This window comes from Mastigoproctus giganteus, chromosome 3 (genome assembly GCF_048544385.1).
Source record: "Mastigoproctus giganteus isolate SK-2022 chromosome 3, ASM4854438v1, whole genome shotgun sequence".
NCBI lineage: Eukaryota > Metazoa > Arthropoda > Arachnida > Uropygi > Thelyphonidae > Mastigoproctus > Mastigoproctus giganteus.
This window is the reverse complement of record NC_143577.1, coordinates 248,382,599-248,400,279: the sequence shown is the minus strand read 5'-3', so window position 1 is coordinate 248,400,279 and position 17,681 is coordinate 248,382,599. Positions and strand designations below refer to the sequence as shown.

The following is a 17,681-nucleotide window of genomic DNA, read 5'->3' as shown; positions in this document are numbered from 1 at the left end:
TTATTTTTTAAAGTTATCTTACCAAAGTTATCAAAAATAATTTTAGTTATCAAAGTTGTCAAAAATAATTTTGATATCATATACTTGGATTTCAGGAAAGCTTTTGATACTGTTGCACGTGGAAGACTGCTGTACAAATTGGAGCAGTATGGCATTAAGGGCAAGTTACTACAATTGATAAAGGGATGGTTGAGTAGGAGATGGCAGAGAGTGGTAATAAATGAACACTGCTCTATGTGGACTAATGTTATTAGCGGAGTCCCCCAGGGTTTGGTGCTGGGCCCATTGTTTTGTTTTGTGTATTATCAATGATATTGATGAAGGTATTTCAGGCTTAATGTCCAAGTTTGCAGATGATACAAAGGTTGGCAGGGTTGTTAATGACACTAAAGACAGTATGCTACTGCAACAGGAACTAGAAAAGTTAGACAGATGGGCTGAGAAGTGGCAATTGAAGTTTAACATTGACAAATGCAAAGTACTGCATATGGTTAGCAGTAACCCAAGAGAAACGTACCAACGATCAGAGTGGTTCTACACTCAGGGAGGTGGAGAAAGAAAAAGACCTGGGGTAATTGTGCAGTCAGATATGAAGTTCTCTGAGCAGTGAAGATGGGCTGCCAGAGCAGGTCATAGAGTTTTGTCAATGATATATAGCAGGAGTGGCCAACTTAATTTGTGATACGATCTACTTTTTTCCTTCAGAATGTGCTCTACCATCTCAAAAATTTCATTGCCCAAGGTGCACAAATCGAGGGATGACTGTATATTTAAAATTCGTCGTGATCGACCGAAATTAAATCTGCAATCGACTCGTTGGCCAATCCTGATATATAGGAATTTTGCTAGCAGAGACAAGGAGGTGATTATCCCTTTGTATAAAGCAATGGTCAAGCCACATCTTGAGTACTGTATCTGGAGGCCTCATTTTAGGAAGGATGTAGAGTTGCTAAAACGAGTACAGAGAAGGGCAACAAGATTGGTGAGATAAAGAGGTGTGCTTATGAAGAAAGGCTTGAGTTCTGCAAGTTGCAGCATCTGGAGACTAGGCACTTGCAAGGTGATCTGATTGAGGTGTATAAGGCCTTGAATTGTTTGAGCAGGCTCAGTGCAGACAATACTTCCGCTTGCTCAGACTAAGAACCTGAGGGGGCAGAGATTCAAAATGAGGAAAGAGAGCTGTAGAATAGATGTGCAGAAGTTTGCCTTTAGCCAATGGGTAGTTGATTGCTGTAACAGACTTCCATCTGTTGTTGTGGAAGTTGATAGCTTAAATAAATTTAAGGGTGAACTAGACAAATATTTGGAGTTGACCGGATGGTTGAAATGGGAAGTTTTTTTTTTTTTTTTGGCTGATGTGATTATCTTACCATATAAGCTTGCCTTCTTGCATCATATGTCTCAACTAATGCCAAATGCTAAAATTTTGTGTAAGGGATTAAAAGAAACACTTTATTGTTGATAAAATAATATGCATATCAGATACCCATTGGTTAGCTGAAATATTTATATGATTTAACTTTTCTCTTCTCTCTTGGTGCCTCCATAGCTAGGTGGGCAGGAGCAGCAGTGCGTTGCACACGCTTCTTGATTAGACCGGGGTTTGAGCCTGCGACCACCAAATACGGAGGATGCAGAAAGGTCACGTAATGACCACTGCATATCCCCAGAGCAATATGGCCTTAGTTGCTAATGCTCCTAAAACCAAATAACAACTCTTCTCTCTTCATCTGCAGATGCACTTCAACATTCTCTGTTGACTCAGTCTTGTTGTCAGTCAGTTCAGCATTACTAAAATACATTTAAACAGTTTCAAACAAAAGTTTCTCTCTAAATATGGCAATACCACTAGTATAAAGTCAGTCCTCGTATAACATGCTAACAGTTGTGTTCCTAGAAACCCTTATGCAATGCAAAATCGTGCAATGTAAATAACAGGCCTTATTGAACACTGATTTGTAACCAAAACATTAACAAACAATAAATAATCATAATAAAATACTTACACAGTTGAAAAATGTTAAATTCATAATTTAATCATTTAAATTTTGGTTCTTACCTTAAAAATAAATGAGCACAGCTTGAGGGAAAGGGCGTGAGAAAGGGTTGAAGCAGCGGAATTAGGTGAAACTGGCGGCAGGTTGTCATAGTTATCAAAACTGGGAGGTGAAGGAGATGCAGTATGAGGGCTTTGGGCAAAATATGGTCACACCAGAACTGCACGGCTGTGGCTCATTTTCCGTCTCTTCTTGTGTGCTTTCATAAAAAGACATCTAGTTTCTGTTGTTTTGCCATCTTCCTTCTTTTACAAAGCAGCTGCTGGCTTCAAAGGAGATCGAATTGTACGAAATGTTGTGCTTAAAGAAGCACAACATTTCGTACAATGCAGAAAGCTGCATTGTAATCATTGTCTTCTAACCACTGCATATTTTTCTAAAATGAATTCAAAACTGAAGATAACCCTGAAGTAGAAAGCTGTTTTATGGCAACTTGCAGGCATTCATCTTTGTTTCTTTGCTACCTTCCACCTGCCCTTCAGAAACAAGTCGTTGCAGTTCTTCAGTTGGGACTGAAGCAACTCGTCTAAGTCTTCTTCCTCCAATTCCTCAAAGCAAACCTGCTTTGTAAGGGAAGCACAATGTGCTTTTAATTTAGGAAGTTCCTTTTGCAGAATCAAATCCTTTAAAATCACAAATAAAATCTGGTAAAAGAGGCTGCCAAACACCATGCAAGCAGTCTTTTGTCACTTCATTCCAAGCCTCTACAATTATGTCAGTTGCATTCTTTATGTTGAATTGCTTCCAGAAGTCTAACTGTTGATGCATTTTTGCCCTCTGTTGCTGCTATCAACATCTTAAACGTGCGTCTTGTATAATAGTTCTCAAAAGCAGCATTTACTCCTTGGTCTGGATAAGAGATTTTGGCTAGGGTAAGATAGATCTCTGGATAAGAGATGTTGGCTTGTGCTGGATAAGATGTTGTGTTAGGGATAAAAACAGGATTTTAGTGTTTGACAGTTCAGCAAGGGTTGGAGGGTTACTCGGGCATTGTCCAAAACAATTAAAATCTTAAAATAAAAATTTTTCTTTTTGCAGTAACTTCGAAACATATCCAGTAGAAGGTCAATGATCTGCCTTGTTATCCGCCCTCTTCTGCTACTACCGGCGCCTCCGTAGCCAGGTGGGAAGGAGCAGCAGTGCGTACCACACGCTTCTTGATTAGACCGGGGTTCGAGCCCGTCACCACCAAATACGGAGCATGCGGAAAGGTCAAGGAATGACCACCGCACCGGAGCAATATGGCCTTAGTTGCTAATGCTCCTAAAAACCAAATAACAACAACAACAACATCTTCTGCTACTCCTAAAGTAAACACCCAGGGTAGGCCTTGTGATCCCTTTTAATGCTTGTGGATTGGCTGCATGATAAATAACAGGCTTCAGTTTTGTCGCCATTTGCATTTTCTCTTAATATAACGGTCTATCCTTATCCTGTCCCCTTATCCTCTATCCTTAGCAGCCTTGAAGCCTGGAGCTCATGCTCCCTCTCTTGAGATATATGTTTGCAGTGGCTTTTTTTTTTTTTTTTTTTTTCCAGTATAATCGTGTTTTATTAAAGTTGAAAATTTGGTCCAGTGTATTGCCCTCTTCTCATTATTAGTATTAGTATTAGTAACGGCCGCATGGTGCAAGAAAGCCTATGGCTTATGCTGCACCAGCCAAAAAAAAAAAAAAAAAAAAATCCGAACAAAACAATGATAAAAACAAAAAAAATAAATAAATAAATAAATAACTAAATAATAAATAAAAAAAAATAAAATAAAAAATAAATAAAAAGGAAATTAAACCTATCATCCTATGTGCTTCCCTTACCTGAAAGTACTATCCAGATGCCCTTTGAATTTCCCCAAACTGTCGGCCTCTACCACCCACGAAGGCAACTTATTCCAGTAATTTATAACTCGCTGGCTAAAATAGAACTTCCTGCAATCCAATCTAAACATTTCCCCCCGTAACTTGAATTTATGTCCCCTAGTTCTAGCATCATTTATAATCTTGAAAATTTTGTCCTCATTCATTTTACTGATGCCTCTCAGAGCCTTAAACACCTCAATCAAATCTCCTCTAAGGTGTCTAGTTTCCAAACTCTGCAACCCACATATTCGAAGTCTTTCTTCATAAGGACGCCCTTTTGCCGATCTCACCAGGCGAGTTACCCTTCTTTGCACCCTTTCAAGAAGCTCGATGTCTTTCTTCAGGTGCGGTCTCCATACTTGAACACAGTATTCCAAGTGTGGTCTAACATAAGCCTTATATAATGGGATTATCACGTCCCTATCTCTACTTGCAAAAGTTCGATAGATCATCGATAGGACACCATGGGCCTTCCTTGCAACCTGTTTACAATGCTCAGAGAATTTCATGTCTGACCGTATCGTAACACCCAAGTCCCTTTCCTCCAGTACTGGCTTTAGTTGAACTCCACCAAGTGAATAAGTTTTTTTGGGATTACTGTTTCCCAGGTGTAATACCTTACACTTTGTTGGATTATAGCACAGCTGCCATTTTTCTGACCATTCCTGAAGTCTATCTAGGTCTCTCTGAAGAAGCTCAGCTTGACAGTGATCATTAACTACTCTCCCAATTTTAACATCATCTGCAAATTTAGACATCACGCCCTCTATCCCTTCATCAATGTCGTTTATGAAAATTAAAAACAACAGTGGTCCTAATACTGATCCTTGGGGAACCCCACTTCTTACATCAACCCAATCTGAGGAATAGCCATTTATCACAACCCTCTGCCTCCTGCCCTGAAGCCATCCTTCTATCCATCTAAGGATTTTCCCAGTGATTCCAACCTGTTCCAGCTTATAAAGCAACCGCTCATGTGGGACTGAGTCAGAAGCTTTGCTGAAATCTAAATAAACAATGTCGAAATTATTCCCTAAATCCAGAATAGCGAACCAGATTTGTTAAACATGATTTTCCCTTTACGAAACCATGCTGAGTATCCTTGAGAATTTCAATTCGATCCAAATGATCCTGAATTCCACCCTTGATCATTGCCTCCATGATTTTCCCTACTACTGAAGTCAGACTGACAGGTCGATAATTTCCAACTTCACTTTTAGAGCCACCCTTATGTATGGGAGATACATTTGCACTTTTCCAATCCAAGGGAATCTCCCCAGAGTCTAATGATGCTCACATAATTAGCCTCAATGGTTCAATGCACTCGCTTGCCGCCCCTCTTAAGATTATAGGGTATATTCCATCAACTCCAGGAGCCTTACTGGTCTGTAGGCTCGAAAGTTTTTTCATTAAATAATCTTGCGAAATTTCAATATCATTAATTACATATTTTTTAACTTCGCTCCCACAATTTCCCTTTGTCACAAAAGGCTTTTCATTTGTAAATATCGATGCAAAATAACTGTTGAGTTCATCTGCAACGGCAGCTGGTGTATTTATTACTATCCCCTTTCCTTACATAAAAGTCCGATCTGGTTTGTCCTGCTCTTCTTGGCATTTATATATGTGAAGAATTCTTTATCCCCCCTCTTTGCTCTGTTTGCTAGTGATTTCTCATAAACTGCCTTTGCCTGTCGAACCTTTTCTGTGGCTCTATTACACATCACCTTGTAGCTGTTATAGGCTTCAGTACTTTTTATTGTTCTGTAACCTTTCCATGCCACCTTTTTCTGCTCAAGTAATGCGGCAACTTCACTAGTCATCCAACTTGGAACCCTCCTCGTGGAGTATTTTTTTAATGGTATATACGCATTCAAGGCATCTGTGATTAATGTTTTAAAAGCGTACCACAGTTCAATTGTATTCATTCTCTGCGCGATATCTATCCAGTTAATAGAGGCCATGTAGTACCTTAAGGCATCGTAATTTCCTTTTCTGAAATTAAAACCCATTCCTTTGCCTTTTACTTCTGCTACCTCTCTCGTCATCATCCACCGTAGAACTCCGTGATCACTTCCTGCTACTGGTTCCTCTACTGTCAGCCCTGTTATGTCATCTGATTCATGTGTGATGATGAGGTCTAGGATATTCTTTTCTCTAGTATTTTCCCTGACATGTTGATACAAATAACAGTCATCTAGTTGATTTAAAAATTTTGTTCCCCATGTCGAGTTTCCTTCCCATTTACTCCAATCAATTAGAGGCAGATTGAAATCACCCATAATAAGGCATTGATGCTTACTTGCCCATTCCATTTGCATGTAGAGGCTTTTGTCATAATCTTCACAATCACCTGGTCTGTAGATTACTCCTACTCGCATTATACCTTTGTTTCCAACTATCTCACACCATACAGACTCTATACTAGCATGTGAAACGTCTGAATCTGGGAAAGCTATCGTCGCACTCAGGCTGCTTCTGATAAGAAGCATTACCCCACCACCCCTTCTATCTAACCTATCCTTCCTAAATACATTATACAAGCCGTACTGAAACTCATCATCCCCAATTTCCGGGTGGCACCACGTCTCTGTAAGCCCTATTATGTCCGCGTTACTTGTTTGATCTTCCGCGTTAGTTGATCTTCCTCAACTATTGTTTTCAGTATCAATGGAAATTCCCTTTGCTACTTCTTCGTCTGTCCTCTCAGCTTCACCTGATAATTTCATTATAGTAAGCATGATGTTTCCTGAAATTATTAAACCAGTTATTACTGGCAGTAAAGGGAGGTACTTCTTGAGCTTTTTCAGCTTTATTTCTGGGTTCTTCAAATATTGCTAATACTTTTATCGTAAGTAAACTTGTTCCTGCTCTCTTCTTTGTTTGATCTTCTATCTCTTCCAATTCTTTGTCTTGATCTAATGGATTTTGTTACACTTTGAGTTGTTCTTGCTGTAAAAGTTGCTCTTATTTTCTCTGCATTCTTTCTAATTGTTCTCAGTGTTGCCTCATTTAGGCCTGTAGCATGCACAATATCACGTTCTTTCATTCCTCTCAAAGCATTTCACAATTTTGTATTTTTCCTCTATTGATATTGCTTTTCTTTTTCTCTCTGAACCTGCAGTATCTTCACCAGCACACTTCCTTTTCACACTCTTTTTCAAGTATTTTACACATTTTTAGTACACAATTGCAGTATAAAAACAACAAAAATGAGGAGGCATGCTTGATACACAGAAACAAAGCAGTGTGCATGTAGCAAATGAGTAAACAGTGCAGTAAGTGTGTTTAGCTGGGGTGATTCCACTGTGTTTGACTGCCATTTCTTGTAAACACAGAAGCAAACTGTGCATAAGTGAATTCGGTTCATGCCATATGCAACACCCCTATTTATAAATTGTATATGATCAAATTCGCATAGTGTAAATATGTATTATATGAGGACTGACTAATGGCTTGTCATATGTCCCTTTCCCCTCTCACACTATCTACTGGCTAGCACGATAAACCTGTTTTAAAGCTGTATCTTTAATGGCCATCACATCAAAAGACATAACTCATAGACACAGCTTTGCTGCGAGACCAAACATAATTTTGGCTGCCTAAAACCTCCACCTTTATTAAGTGGCAAAGTTGTAGTATTGCTCCAGGTGAAAATCATCTAGCATTGCACAGTATTGCCTAATATATCAGAGGCTCAGCCATTTTTCTTGTGGGGGTGTAGATGCCACTCCCCAAACCCTGTTTATTTTATATCACACCTGGATGATCATCTCCATTATAAGTATTTATAGTATTTTTACACTTTGTGCATAGGATACTGCCAAGTGTGAAGATACAAACAGAGAATTCAGCTAACACAGGATGACAGCCAAAATTCCTCCATTTGACTTGCAGATGTGATCAGAATATTAGCTCCATCATTTTAGACTTCTGGCTGGCGGCTTTTGCTATCATCAGTAGCAGAATGTCCACAGCAGATCTCAGGACTTTGAATAATTGCTGAACATGGGCTGAAGAAAATCCTTGGATTATTCAGCAGATACAGCTATTTCAAAATTGGGATATCGGTATGCTGTGTTTGCTAGATGCATCATTTCTGTTATATATATTTATTTTTATTATTTTATTTTTTGAAGAAAATGGTAACTCTGTGATAGTAAATGTAGAACATTTCTGAAACATGCTGGATGCTGTTCTTTTGAACTCCAGTTTGTCAGAAAAAGAGTTCCTATATACCCTTGTATGAAGACAAAGCAATGTGCCACATGATGAAAGATGTAATGGATTTTTTGTGCCATAAGTTTTGCTAAAGGCTAATATCAAGGAATGGTCTAGTTCCTATCTCTGTCACATCATCTAATTTCTTATATGGCTTTATTGTATACAATACAATAGCAGACCAACAGTTTGTAAGACATGGAAGAAAGAAACAATCCATACAGAGTATTGTCTTATATTTTGCTATGATAACAGTGCATCTTTAGCAAGTTATTTTCTGTAAATAACTTCATGTGATACTATGACAATAAATAAATCTCTAAATTACATTTTTCTTTTGTGTATGATTAACTCCATAGAGTTAAAATGTATTTAATTTTGTTGTGAAATCAGCTTGTAGCATAATTTGGTATCTCATTCTGCATTAAAGATCAAATATGAAATTGTTTAATTATTAAATATCACATAAGTATTTTCAGAAATATATAAACATGAATCATTGAATGAATGAAAACATATGAATGTTGCTAAGTACTGGAAATTAAGGAATGTAATGTTTTCAAATTAGAACCAAACGATGATGATGACGACGACAATGATGATAATTATCTTCACCCTAGTTTGATGTCTGGTCAAGCAGAATGTACTCCAAAAGTAAGTTTCGATACTGTATCATTCTTGGATATATAATTTTTAGGTTGCTTATAGAATTTACACTATTTCCTGCTGTTGCTAACTATATCAATAAACTTGTAATATTACTTTTCATGGATAACAGTTGAAATTGTTAGGGAACTTTCCTATTATGTATGATGTTTTAATTAAATTCCCACAAGCAGTTAAAAATAATCATGCAGCATATGACAAACTTGTAAAGTTTCTAAACTGAAATTAATTGAACACAATTAAAAAATTAAAAGAAGTTGAACGCAAATTTTGAAAAATGATTTTCCTTCCCGAAGCTGACAGAGCTTTTTGACTGTATGTCGTGACCACAGGAATGGAAATTACTGTGTATGTGTGAACATGAATCTTAAATAGAGATTGTGTCTTTGTGCATGCACTTAAAAGACCACGAATCGGAGATTAGATGTGAATGGTGAAGATTAATGGAATTATCATGTAATTTAATTTCGACTGTTTCTACAATTAATAGGCTTGTATAATTGTGTTGGACACTAAGTATTTTGGCCTTGTTGAATAAAAATGTGTGTTTTTCTTTAATGTCATGGAAGACTAATTCTGATGCTGATGAATGAGAATCACACACTGAAGATGTGTGCTGTTTAACTCTAAAATTCAGCAGGAATTGCTTCGATCCTTGGTAAGATGAGTCGTAATCACTGCAAGAAATGTATATCAGGTCATTGATTGATTTCTTGTGGTGATTGTGACTTGTCTTACCAAGAATCTATGCAATTTCCACTGAATTTTAGAGTTAAACAGCACGTGCCCTCAGTGCATGCTTCTCATTTAGCAGCATCAGAATGAGCCTTTCAGGCTGTTAACGAAAAACATAATTTTTATTCAATGAGGCCAAATGCTTAGTGTCTAACGTAATTATACAAGACTATTAATTTCAGAAACTGTCAATTAAATTACATTAGAATTCTATTAACGTTTGCTGTCTATATCTAATCTCCGATTCGTGCTCTCACACGTACTCAGTAATTTCCATTCTTGTGATCACGATATACAGTCGAAAACCTCTCAGCTTCAGGAAGGAAAATCGTTTTTCAAAATTTGCATTAAACTTTTTTTAATTGTTTTCAATTTTTATTTTTTACTGTAATCATTTTGCATTAATGTTATATTCATTTTAATTTCTAGAGAGTAGCATACAGTGTGTTCTACTTATATTGAGGATAAATTTCTCTTATTCTTCTACAAATATTTAAATCAACGTAGACTGTATTGAGCATTATAGCTCTGGTTTATACTATCAAATTAAACTCAAAAGAAATACATATAATTGCTAAATATAATACTAGATTGTACTAGATAGAAGGTAGTGTTGTACTAGGAAATTTAAAAAAAAAAAAGAATAGAAAAAAAAGTGTGTTAAATGTTGTGATACTACATTTCACTTCACTTACCAGTTGTGTATGTAGAAGAGCTTGAAATTTTGTCATGTTGCAATAAGGTGGAATAATAATAAAGCTTATTCTGTGGCTCATTATCTGCAAGTGTTCAGTGGATGCTTTTTGCTATTTCTAAACATGGATTTCTCAATGCAAAGTTATTGAAATTCAATCTCTCCAACACTAACCTATGCTTATATGATGTAGTTGATATTTTTTTGTATGTCCTGTATAACTCTCCCACCTACTGTGATCTGTGACTGTCTTTAGCTGCTCTCATTCAAGAATGTGTATTTTCCTTACATGTTAACTTTATCTTCACACATTCACCTTCAATACCTTCACACATTGTGTTTGCCAGAAGAAAAGACTATTTTTTTTCTAGCTCTTATTCCAGAACTATTAGTCAAACTAAATAACTTTTTTTCAGCACTTTTCATCTTGTTCATGATAATTGTGATTGTGATTGAGTTCCAAATCTACAGATTGAAGACTTCCAGTCTGCTTTCTTGCTGGCACTCTCTCTCTCTCACACACACACACAGATAGTCTGCCAGACTGAACCTATCTAGTGGCCGGCCTGCAAACATAGTTTTAGAGCTATATATCCTTGAAGAGGATTGGATTTCACAATCATAACCTCAAAAGACAATCATATTATGTGATGGAAGAGATGGGTGTGGGAGGTGTTGCTGAAGCTTTGCTCTGAAGACTAAACGTTGGTTCTGTTGCTGTAATTGTAAATTTGCTTTAAATATACATTTACCTTTGTTTTATTTTGGATGTACAATGTTATTTTAGTTAACTTTAGGGAAAGAGGGATGGTTCAGTAAAAATAACAACACAAAAGTACACTGGGTACTTTTCAATCCTGCGGGCACCCTATAATTGACTGTAAATGTTACAAAATTTATAGGGAATTTTCATTACAGATTATTGCAGGTTTGTTAGCAAGGATATTTGCAGCTCTCAGAAAGACAGTGGTTTGTCTCAGCATTTGTGACCTCCCTTCAAGTCATGCTGAAGGAGCACTGCTTGGCACTGACCATTGTTGACTCTCCCAATCTTTGTGTTGTCTGCAAATTTTGACATAATGCCCTCTATCTCTTCATCGATGTTGTTTACGAAAATTAGGAATGGCAGTGGTCCAAGAACTGATCCTTGGGGAACCCCACTTTTAACATTACATCAATCTGAAGAATATCCATTAATCACAACCTTTTTCCCTGCAGTCCATCACAGAAACTTTCCAGTAATCCCAATGTGTTTCGGCTTATACAGTAACTTCTCACGGGGGACTGGATAAAATGCCATGCTGAAATCCAAATAAACTATGTCAAAATTGTTCCTTACATCCAACTCATGAGTAACTATGTCAAAATAGCTGACCAGATTAATTAAACATAATTTTCCCTTAATAAAACCCATGTTGTGTGTTCAAAAACATTTCTATCTTAATCATTTGCTCCAAGATTTTCCCTACCACTGAAGTCAGATTAACCGGTTAATTACAAACCTCTGTAGCTGAGTAGTCAGGAGCGGGAGTGCAATAGCACACGCTCTTTGAGTAAACCGGGGTTCAAGCCCCTGGCTGCTAAATACGGTTGATCTGCCAACCTGCACTGGACCAGCGTGGCAGATTATGGTCCACTTCCCTAAGCATGAATTGTTGAGGAGGCTTCCGTCCTGCCTTTAAGCTTGAAAGTTTTTCTAATAAACTGTCATACTTTCATGTGTGTTAGCCTTCACTCACACAGCCTCTTCTTAGCATGAAAGGTCTCATAAAGACTGATGCGAAGTACCTATTCTATTCATCAGCTGGGTTTCCCACACTCATTACACATTGGTTTCATTTTATATTTTTTTTGTATTCATGTACGTGGAAAACACCTTGTGCCAATTCTTTACTCTTAGACAGTGTGACCTTCACAAATTCATTTATCCAATCTTTTCTCATTTTTTTTTTTTTTTTTTTTTTTTTTGCCATTGTTGCGGTTCGTGGACAGCCTACAAGCCTAACCTTGAAATATCTTTCAGACCACCATCACTGGTACACCTGACCCCATCCATCTGTGCTTGCATTATCTTTTATATCCATTATACATTCTTCAATCAACAGGAAATTTCTATGGGCACAGTGTTTTCTATATCCAAGTGCTGAGTAACACACCGGTGCTTCATACATACAGGGGATCGACAAAGTAATGGAAAATACTTGGTATGAAAGTAGTAGTTTTTGTTAATGGCTTTGACATATTTATGAAAACATACAGTGATGACTTTTTTTTTTTTGTTTCTTGCAGAAGTACTGCGAAAGAAAGGCAATAAAAGCCGAGTGTTTATTTAGAGGTGAAAAAAAAAGATACATGAAGAAAATGTCAAAGCTGAAAGAAAGGGACTGCCAGATAATGAAAAGGATTATAGCCTAAAAACCTAAAACTTCAGCCTCCAAAATAACTGCAGAACTTAATATCAGTAAAGCTGAAATTTATGGCAGCCCTTCTAATGCCAAGCTGCTTGATGGTTACTTGATGGTAATGCTAGAAAGAGGATGCAAGGAGCACAAAAGTTGGACCCTTGATGATTGGAAACATAGTTTCAGGTGAATCATTACAGTCCAGCGAGATGTTGCAAAAGTCACACAAAGCTCTTTACATTTGGCAAATGCCAAAAAAAAGTGCATCATCCTGACTTTCTTGTGCCAACTATCAGATGTGGAGGAGGATCAATAATGGTGTGGGCAGTTGATATCTTGGTATTCTTTAGGTCCTGTTATCACCCTGGATAGGTGAATTAGTGCCACTGATTATGTTGATATTCTGAATGACCAGGTTCATTTCATAGTCCAAAAATGATACCATATTTCAGGATAATAATGCTCCAATACTACTGCCAGATATGACCAATCTTGGTTTGAGGAGCATGAAACTAGGACTAAGTATCTTCCATGGCCTACACAATCACCATACTTAAACATTATTGAACCATTGTGGGCATATTTGGATGGGAGAGTGAGAAGAAGATTTCATCCTATCAAACAGCTTGTATTCTACATGGAATAGGTTCAAAGATTTATTTCAATCTATTCCATGTAGAATACAAACTGTTTTAAAAGTAAAGGTTGGTCCAACACCATATTAGTGCATACCTGTAACTCTTATCACAAGTGTTTCCATTATTTTGTTCCCCCCTTATATCAGTGTTACCTGTAATGCATTTTCACATACTACAGCCCTACAACCTTATGTGCAGTGTTAAAATTTGTAGGATATATCAGGAAAAAATCACATTCATCTTTCCTAGGCCACCTTCTCAAAACAATGCAATAAATACTAGCAAGAAGTGTGCTATCTAACTAAGCACATATGAATACACTGGTACAGTCAGTCCTCGTATAACACATGTTTACACTACACGAATTCAACCATACACGATTTATAAATAGGGGAACAATATCGTATATAACACGAACTGAATTCGGTTATGCGGGATTCGCCTTTGTATTTACAAGAAATGGAAATCGAATGCGGAATCAACGCAACACGATAGGAATGAATGAATTTAATATCAGTAAAGGGGAAACACATTTCACCATAATAAGGTAAAAACCCACACAATTCCAGCTATCGGTATTATTGCAAATGCCATTAGATCGAGTTTACTACCAGTTTATAACATATCCACTAGCAGAAATGCTACTGGAAATTGTTTTATGGTAGTAACCCCCAGAAATGTGCTTTAATAGAATAAACAACACCTTTTTGGTGTTGTTTATTCAGTTGCTACACGCATAGCTTTGTTTATGTGTATCAAGCGTGCCTCCTCATTTTGTGATTGTACTTTATTCCCTAAAAATGAGTAAAATACTTAAAAGGTGTGAAAAGGAAGCGTCCTAGTGAAGATACTACAGATTCAGAGAGAAAAAGAAAAGCAATATCGATAAACAGGAGCAGACTGGGTCAAAAATTCTTACCCTGGAAAATTTGTAGTGGCCTCATACTATGGTTTATGGCCAAAATCACACCGGCCTCCGGCCCACCGGGATTTCCCCAATAAGGCTTATGGCCAGTCCACCTCTGTCGATAGAGAAAAAATATGAAATTGTGAAACGCTTTGAGTGAAATGAAAGATCATGTGATATTGCACGTGCTACAGGCCTAAATGAGGCAATGCCAAGAATTACAAAGAATGCAGAGAAAATAAAAACTTTCATGGCAGGAACAACTTAAAGTGTAATTAAAATCCATTAGATCAAGACACAAAGAATTGGAAGAGATGGAACGGCTGTCATCTGTTTGGATAGAAAATCAAACAAAAAACAAGTTTGCTTACAATAGAAGCAAAAGCATTAGCAATATTTTATTATGTAATAATCGTAATAAAATACGTAAGTATTTTATTAAGATTATTTATTGTGTTTGGTAATGTTTTGGTTAAAAATATATGTTCAATCTTGGGTGGTTGGCACCTAACCTATTTTTTTCATAGGGCCTGTTTATATTGCACGATTTTGCATTGCACAAGGGGTTTCTAGGAACACAGCTATCGTGCTATACGAGGACTGACTGTACTTGAATCCAAATTCAAATTATTTTAATGTCACCAGAGCTTGTAGCGCATATGTGTAGAAGTGTGCATTCCCAGGCCCACTTGTAGAAGACTTTAGAAATTCCTCCAGTTGTCAAGAAGAATTGGACCCAAATCTCTCCAAATGAGTGGCAAGTGGCAGTGTATCATGTTGACTAAGCTGCTACAGGGGATGCCTAGTTGTTTTGAGGGATGGGGAGTGAAAATCACCTTTTCTTGAAAATTTCAGTTTTGTTATTTTCATTGTCACTTTGTCCTTCATTTTCCTTCCCTCCTCCTCAGCCACTACAAATAAAATGTTTAAATAATTTCTGATTGTAGTAAATTGGTCTTACTGTGTCAGGTAGAAACCAAGCTTTCTATTTTGAGATTAACTGTTACAGTCCTGTTAAAGAAAAACTCAGTTTATGCTCACTCTGAGTACAGTATACATCTATTCAATCCCCTCCCTACCACCACAGGGGAAAAGCTGTAGGTTTGAATCTTGTGACATGAAAAAGAAGTTTCTCCCGGAAACTTGTTTTTCATCCATAGAACATGCAGTTTACAGACGTAATGTATATTGTGCAATATGTTCTGCATTGCTAATGTGCCTAAATCCTAGAATCATCTCTCTCTCTCTCTCTCTCACCCCCCCTTGCAGTAGCACATTGCATGTAAGTATTGCCCTCCCCAAACTACATAGAAAAGCCTTGGGTTTGAATCCTATGATGTGAATAATTTTTATGGGCTGAGTTAGCTAGTCTTGTGCAAGGGTTGCATGGTCCCCCCATCCCCCAGAAACTTGGATTTTTCATCTAACAAGTTAACACAATATGGTTTTTTTGATGTGCCCAAATGTGCACGCGTGATCTCTCTCTGGTTTGATTATTGTGACAGTTACTCATAAAAAAACCTGTTTTACTATTTCTTTTATTGAGAAATATCAATTAATGTTTTTGTTTTGTTTTAAAGTTTGTAGTGCCATCTATAACATTTCGCCGGTCTAGTGATGATTCTTATGCACTTTTGGTCAAGAATCTGCAGGATATGGTTGCTGAATCTCGGAGTAATTCTCCAGTTCCTAAACCCTCTCAGCGCAACCAAAAAAATAAGAAAAAAGAAGACCATGTAATAGGTATGAATTGTTAATATTAATAAAATTTTTAGGTCTGGCTATCTAAAGCATAAGTTTAATTCAAAACAAAAGTTATTACATTGGTGAAACCATTATGATATTACATTATCAGCAACAATTTTTATTTCACAGGTTTAATGAATCAGTCACTTAAATAAATTAAAATATTTTAGAAAATCATTTGTATAATAAAAGCTGTTTTTTTTTTTTTTTTTGTTTTTTTTTTAAAGTAATCTATACCAGAAATTTCTTGTGGTCAAATAAGTGGTATTGGCCAAAAATTGCATCTATGCGAGTAGATGCAATTTTTTTAAAATATATTTTATAATTAAATATTAGAATAGTCCAAAAGTGCTTCTATTTTGCAATATAATAACATTTCAAAGTACTATGTAATAGAGTTAAATAGAATAAATAGTCCTAGAACATGTTATAATATTATTCCATTACATTGTAATATTTTTGAAATTTTGCATCAGCAAATGTGAAAATTGTATCAGGTAACAAATACAATTTGTGTAAATTTTTTAGGATAAAATGAAAATATATATAAAAAAAATTAAGTGAACCATTTGTCCTTTTGTTTGTCCTGATTGTTTGGTAGAAGCTCTTAATGGAAAATACCAGCTGTGTTCTGCCAGAACATTGCAAAATCTTCTGTCGGTGAAGTTCGTGATTTTATGCATGTGACACAAGTTCACAGGATGACAACGAATTATGTGCTCCTTTAGTGTTGCTGAAATAAGCTATTTTTCATCTCATGTCAACAACCAGTCCAAAAATGACTCAGTGACATGAAAGCAGTGAAAAGAAACTTGATAATCTCTCGGGTTTGCTTTCAGCTGAGATTTTATGTGGAATGCAGTTGCTCTTTTTATACAAATGAATGGTTTCATCATTCACATTGAATCTTTCTGCTAGCACCTATCATGTTTGGCTTAAATCTGGCTCAGTGGCAGCCTTCAATTCATCAGTGGGAAATCAGTTATCCCTCATGGGGACTTTGGGCTATGCTGTATCTTCTCTGTATTCTATGCATATCTTATCGGCTGCTCATGTAGCATTTGTGCCCAGTTTATATTCATAAAGTAAACATGCTTGAATAACTGTAATCGGATCAAATTGTCTTGGTATCACTTGTATTTTTGAAGTGCCTCAACGGATAATCGCCATCTGCAATGGCTTCTATATAATTTTTGTCAAAATGTTAAACTTGAAAAACCACGCAAATGTTTTTGTTCACTTGATTATGAGAAATTTCATTATGAAATATGAAATTCCTCATTAATATTCATGATCAATGAATATTAATAACTGCTATCATAGTTGTCACTTTAAGATCTTTTACTGAATTATTTGTGGTTAGCTCTCTGTATCATTTCCTTCCTCCTAAGAGCCATTTCTCTTGTAACATTATATTTTTTTCATGTCTTGATGTTACTCTCCCCCCATGTCCTTCTCTTCTCTTCTGCTCTTCATGTATTGTATATATTTTATTTTATTTTATTTTTTTGCTGCACTTTCGACTGTCTGCTTTGCAATATGTTCAAAATGTTATCTTATATTCCTGCAACTTCTCTACTAACATTTTCATCCAGATTGCTCTAATATGTCCATTCCATATTCTGTCTTTCTTTATACATTAACCATCCACCTTAACATCTATATCTGAGAAGGGGTAACCTTTGTTCATATCTATTCATTAATCCATACAATGTATCCTACCTCACTACCAATCAGCAAAACCTGCATAAATTTAAGC

At 36.5% G+C, this 17,681-nt stretch overlaps 1 protein-coding gene across 4 annotated transcripts in view; it reads left to right on the top strand.

The window, feature by feature from the left end:
- The window catches only part of su(w[a]) (suppressor of white-apricot), a 158,599-nt gene that overhangs the window by 68,264 nt on the left and 72,654 nt on the right, over positions 1–17,681 (top strand). For all 4 annotated transcript variants that reach the window (XM_090369770.1, XM_090369768.1, XM_090369771.1 and 1 more), the window contains 2 exons: positions 8,703–8,788; positions 15,757–15,919. In XM_090369770.1, the coding sequence (XP_090225896.1) occupies positions 8,703–8,788; positions 15,757–15,919 (249 nt within the window). The remainder of the gene's footprint in view (positions 1–8,702; positions 8,789–15,756; positions 15,920–17,681) is intronic.